Source organism: Grampus griseus, assembly GCF_964374135.1.
Source record: "Grampus griseus genome assembly, chromosome: 1".
NCBI classification, from domain to species: Eukaryota; Metazoa; Chordata; class Mammalia; order Artiodactyla; family Delphinidae; genus Grampus; species Grampus griseus.
This window is the reverse complement of record NC_139017.1, coordinates 108974857-108980856: the sequence shown is the minus strand read 5'-3', so window position 1 is coordinate 108980856 and position 6000 is coordinate 108974857. Positions and strand designations below refer to the sequence as shown.

The 6000-nt window shown below is 37.3% G+C and overlaps 1 protein-coding gene across 1 annotated transcript in view; it reads left to right on the top strand.

Moving 5' to 3' along the window:
* Nucleotides 1–200: 200 nt before the first annotated feature.
* The window catches only part of DNAI3 (dynein axonemal intermediate chain 3), a gene marked incomplete at both ends in the record, with an annotated part of 71786 nt that continues 65986 nt past the window's right edge, over nucleotides 201–6000 (top strand). Inside the window, 2 exons of the mRNA XM_082664941.1 lie at nucleotides 201–264; nucleotides 671–709. Coding sequence (XP_082521067.1) covers nucleotides 201–264; nucleotides 671–709 — 103 coding nt within the window. The remainder of the gene's footprint in view (nucleotides 265–670; nucleotides 710–6000) is intronic.

Below are 6000 nucleotides of genomic sequence, written 5' to 3'. Positions count from 1 at the left end.
AGATCTCATTAGGAAGATTGTTGTTGCAATAAACCTGTGGTCACAGAACACCCATTCTGTGAAGATACATGTTGATTTAGCTGAGGGCAAAACTTAGAAAACATATTCTTATGTTTACTAAATGATAATGCTTACTATTTGGAACTGTAAACCAGAATTTACTAATGATATTCTCTCTTTATGCAGCCTAAGTTAGAGCCATGGCTCCAAAACGTCAAAAACAAAAGCACTCAAAACGTGGCAAAACCAAAATAACGTTACCTGGTAGGACTGTTTTTTCATCAATGGGATTTTTATGGGTTTAGTATTCGTATATATATTAGCAGCCAAAACGATCATGGTTTTATGTCTCAAATAAATGTTTTTGCTGTCATAAAGTCAAACACAAGTGGAATTCAAAACACGGGGATTTATTATTATTTTTATTCATTTCATTAAAATATCAATTAAATGTCATATCATAAATGTCATAGCAAATATATCACTATGAGATAATTCTGTAAGAAAGACAATTATTCAGTTTCTAGTTAATTATTCATAAAATAGCTTAAGTCTTCACTGTGTATTTGCCTTATGTTTTATGTTTTAAGCCTTGGTAGAAGATTGTAGTAAACTAAGATACATATTCGACTCAAAAATGTAAATTTGACGTCATTTTATTATATTCTAGTTAGTGAAGAAGCAGAACCTGTGAATATGGAGAGCATGGGTAAGTGAAAATACAATTTAGAATTTACGTCCCCAGTTCTACTACATTTTAATATGCAATAAGCAAGGGAGAATATTACAGATTGAAATGATTGATCAAAATGTGCATGGACTAAAGTTACATCATGTCATTTGGAATATAAAATAAAATTTTTAAAGAAAAAATAAAAAGTAAGAGTGGAAGAGAGAATTTCAAACTGAGAAATAGACTTGGACCAAGCAGTCCCTTAAAAATCCAACATTGTATGATTATTGAGAGACCTTTTATAACTGTAAAGTGTGTTGTCTGCAAGTCATTACTTTTATTAAAATAGTATTTTTCAAACTCTGATCATGGGCAATATTTATCTGTATGCTACGGTGGGGTTCCGCTATTTCAAGGAAAGAGGCTGATTTTTAAGCAAATAAACTAGAACTTAAACAACCGAACTAATATGGTTCCTACTTTTAGAGGTTAAATAATCTTATTCCAACAACTTTTATTTTTGTTGTTGTTGTTGAAACTTTTTCTCAGAGTTGCCTTAGATGATGCACTTCATGTTTAGAAACAGAGGGGAGACAGTGAGGGTGGGGAGGAAGAATCTCTAAAAGCCTTGCTGGTCATTGTAAAGATTTTGGCTTTTAGGATGGGGAGCTGTTGGTATTTAAGCAGAGAGGTAACATGATCTGACTTACTTTTTTTTTAATTTAACATCTTTATTGGAGTATAATTGCTTTACAATGGTGTGTTAGTTTCTGCTTTATAACAAAGTGAATCAGTTATACATATACATATGTCCCCATATCTCTTCCCTCTTGCGTCTCCCTCCCTCCCACCCTCCCTATCCCACCCCTCTAGGTGGTCACAAAGCACCCAGCTGATCTCCCTGTGCTATGTGGCTGCTTCCCACTAGCTATCTATTTTACGTTTGGTAGTGTATATATGTCCATGCCACGCTCTCACTTTGTCCCAGCTTACCCTTCCCCCTCCCCATATCCTCAAGTCCATTCTCTACTAGGTTTGTGTCTTTATTCCCGTCTTGCCCCTAGGTTCTTCATGACCGCTTTTTTTAGATTCCATATATATGTGTTAGCATACAGTATTTGTTTTTCTCTTTCTGACCTACTTCACTCTGTATGACCAACTCTAGGTCCGTACACCTCACTACAAATAACTCAATTTTGTTTCTTTTTATGGCTGAGTAATACTCCATTGCATATATGTGCCACATCTTGTTTATCCATTCATCTGTTGATGGACACTTGGGTTGCTTCCAAGTCCTGGCTATTGTAAATAGTGCTGCAATGAACATTGTGGTACATGAATCTTTTTGAATTATGTCTTTCTCAGGGTATATGCCCAGTAGTAGGATTGCTGGGTCATATGGTAGTTCTATTTTTAGGTTTTGAAGGAACCTCCATACTGTTCTCCATAGGGGCTGTATCAATTTACATTCCCACCAACACTGCAGGAGGGTTCCCTTTTCTCCACATCGTCTCCAGCATTTATTGTTTCTAGATTTTTTGATGATGGCCATTCTGAACGGTGTGAGATGATATCTCATTGTAGTTTTGATTTGCATTTCTCTAATGATTAATGATGTTGAGCATTCTTTCATGTGTTTGTTGGCAATCTCTATATCTTCTTTGGGGAAATGTCTATTTAGGTCTTCTGCCCATTTTTGGATTGGGTTGTTTGTTTGTTTGATATTGAGCTGCATGAGCTGCCTGTAAATTTTGGAGATTAATCCTTTGTCAGTTGCTTCATTTGCAAATATTTTCTCCCATTCTGAGGGTTATCTTTTCATCTTATTTATGGTTTCCTTTACTGTGCAAAAGCTTTTAAGCTTCATTAGGTCCCATTTGTTTATTTTTGTTTTTATTTCCATTTCTCTAGGAGGTGGGTCAAAAAGGATCTTGCTGTGATTTATGTCATAGAGTGTTCTGCCTATGTTTTCCTCTAAGAGTTTTATAGTGTCTGACCTTACATTTAGGTCTTTAATCCATTTTGAGTTTATTTTTGTGTATGGTGTTAGGGAATGTTCTAATTTCATTCTTTTACATGTAGCTGTCCAGTTTTCCCAGCACCACTTATTGAACAGGCTGTCTTTTCTCCACTGTATATTCTTGCCTCCTTTATCAAAGATAAGGTGACCATATATGCATGGGTTTATCTCTGGGCTTTCTATCCTGTTCCATTGATCTATGTTTCTGTTTTTGTGCCAGTACCATACTGTCTTGATTACTGTACCTTTGTGGTATAGTCTGAAGTCAGGGGGCCTGATTCCTCCAGCTCCGTTTTTCTTTCTCAAGTTTGCTTTGGCTATTCGGGGTCCTTTGTATTTCCATACAAACTGTGAATTTTTTTGTTCTAGTTCTGTGAAAAATGCCAGTGGTAGTTTGATAGGGATTGCATTGAATCTGTAGATTGCTTTGAGTAGTATAGGCATTTTCACAATGTTGATTCTTCCAATCCAAGAACATGGTATATCTCTCCATCTATTTGTATCATCTTTAATTTCTTTCAAGGATCTCATTCAGATTTCACAAAGAAATTAAAACCTTTACAGACAAGCAAAAGCTAAGAGAATTCAGCACCACCAAACCAGCTTTACAACAAATGCTAAAGGAACTTCTCTAGGCAAGAAACACAAGAGAAGGAGAAGACCTACAATAACAAACCCAAAACAGCTAAGAAAATGGTAATAGAAACATACATATCAATAATTACCTTAAACGTAAATGGATTAAATGCTCCAACCAAAAGACATAGACTGGCTGAATGGATTCAAAAACAAGACCCGTATATATGCTGTCTACAAGAGACCCACTTCAGACCTAGGGACACACACAGACTGAAAGTGAGGGGATGGAAAAAGATACTCCATGCAAATGGAAATCAAAAGAAAGCTGGAGTAGCAATTCTCATATCAAACAAAATAGATTTTAAAACAAGGACTATTACAAGAAACAAAGAAAGACACTACATAATGATCAAGGGATCAATCCAAGAAAGAGATATAACAATTGTAAATATTTATGCACCCAACATAGGAGCACCTCAATACATAAGGCAAATACTAACAGCCATAAAATGGGAAATCGACAGTAACACAATCATAGTAGGGGACTTTAACACCCCACTTTCACCAATGGACAGATCATCCAAAATGAAAATAAATAAGGAACCACAAGCTTTAAATGATATATTAAACAAGGTGGACTTAATTGATATTTATAGGACATTCCATCCAAAAACAACTGACTTATGTTTTTAAAGGGCCACCCTGGCTACTCTTTTGGGAATTGCAGGGGCAAAGACAGAGGCAGAGACTAGTTAGGAAGCTATTGCAACAATCTAGGAAAGAGATGATGGTGGCCAGGCCAAGGGAGCAAAGGGGTTGCAGGTGTGGTGTGTGAAGGCAGGGAGGTGGTGGGAGGATGTTAGCAAACAATAAATAGCATTGGAACTGGGTGTGCTGCCCAACAAATGTTTAATGAATGCACCACCCAGAAACTTGGGAGTTATCTTTGACCCCTTTCTTCCCGTCAACACCTCCTCACTTGCATCTAAACCATACCAAGTCCTGTCAATTCAACACCTAAAACATATCTCAAACCCATTCAATTCACATAATCTCCACAGCTGCAACCTTAGCCTCCACATCCCTCACTTAGATTAGATCCTTAATCCCTAACCAGTATCCCTGCTTCCACTCAGCCTCCTTCAATGCATTCTGCACACAGAAACCCTCTGACTTGGCTCTTTCCTGCTTAAACTCTCCCATGGCTTTTCTTTGTTCTTATAGTGGTCCTGGCTCCACCTTCCTCTCTGACCTTGTCTCTCTATCCTTCACCTCCATCTACAGCTCATCAGCCTTACTTAGCACAAAACATACTGAATTTGTTCCTGCCTCAGGACCTTTGCTATTGCTCTTCCCAATGCCTGGATAAGCCTTCCATGCACCTACCTCCTTCTCATCATTCAGATCCAGACTCCAATCTAATCTCTGCAAGAGGCCTTCCTTGAAGGCATTTCTTTCACCTAGTACCCTATTTTATTACCTTCATAGCACTTATAATTCTGAAGTTAAATTACAGTCAATTCTCATTATTCATGGAAGTTCTATACAGTTGCTGCAAACGCTGAATTAGCAGATACTGAACCATTACTCCTAGGGAAAATACAGGATTAGGTTCCTCCAAGCCTCTGGTCACAACATTTCATTAACCAATTAATACATAACCTTGTTTTATGTGTGTTTCTCTTTAAAGATGACTTATTTAATATATATTGCTGATTCATTAACATTGAACTCACAGCCAACAGCACTATAATTCATGCCTGACTGATGCTTATCTAATACACATGTTTTCTTGTAAAACATATCACAGCCTTCTTGCACTTAGGAACACTAGACAGCGCTTTAGCAGTAAGCTTGGGGACCATTTTAAATAGGCAAATCACCAATACAAAGCACAAAAATGTGAAAAATGTGGTACTATATAGACAGTGGAAAGACACTGCAGTATGAGAGCACACGGAAGATGGTAGAGCATCATCTTGTCTGACCTTACCTGGCAATGTGCACATCAGGCAATTCACATTTTTTGTCACTTTAAGCATGCCCACTAATGAACATGAAAGCGCCACAACTATCGATCTTGGGATTACAAATACATTTTAGCAAGTGAATTTGCAAATATAAAATTTATGAATGAGGATGGAGCATATTTATTTGTTTATGCACTTATAACACGTAGCTGTTTACATACATACCCATGCTGGCCCTCCCTTGTGTGTGCTCTCTCTCTCTTTCTTTCTCTCTCTCTTTTTTTCACACACACAAGCTTCAGGGGAACAGAAACTCTTGTTCACCCCTCTACCCCAATGCCTATCTTGATACAGAATAAGCACTCAATACATATTTGTTGATTGATTGACTGAATAAATGAATGAATTGCTTTCCCTGTTCTTCCTGTTTAGACAGACCACCAGCACTACCACCCTCCTTAGTTCTATGTTCTATCTCTCACCCTGTTTTCTCCTAGAGAGCACTTGTCACCATTTGTCCTTATGTATTTCTGAGTATATTTATCTATTTAATGTCTGTCTCCCCCTCTAGATTGTATACCCTGGCAGTAGCACCATGCTTTTCACATAGTAGCTGCGTAGTAAATATTTCCTGACTAAATAATTAACTGGTAAGCAAATCCATGGACCTGAGAATGGGCTGGTGGAGAGGTGTCAGCTGAAAGTATATGGGCTGAAAAATAGATGTGAGTATGTTTCTTTAAGGAGAAAAAAAAAAA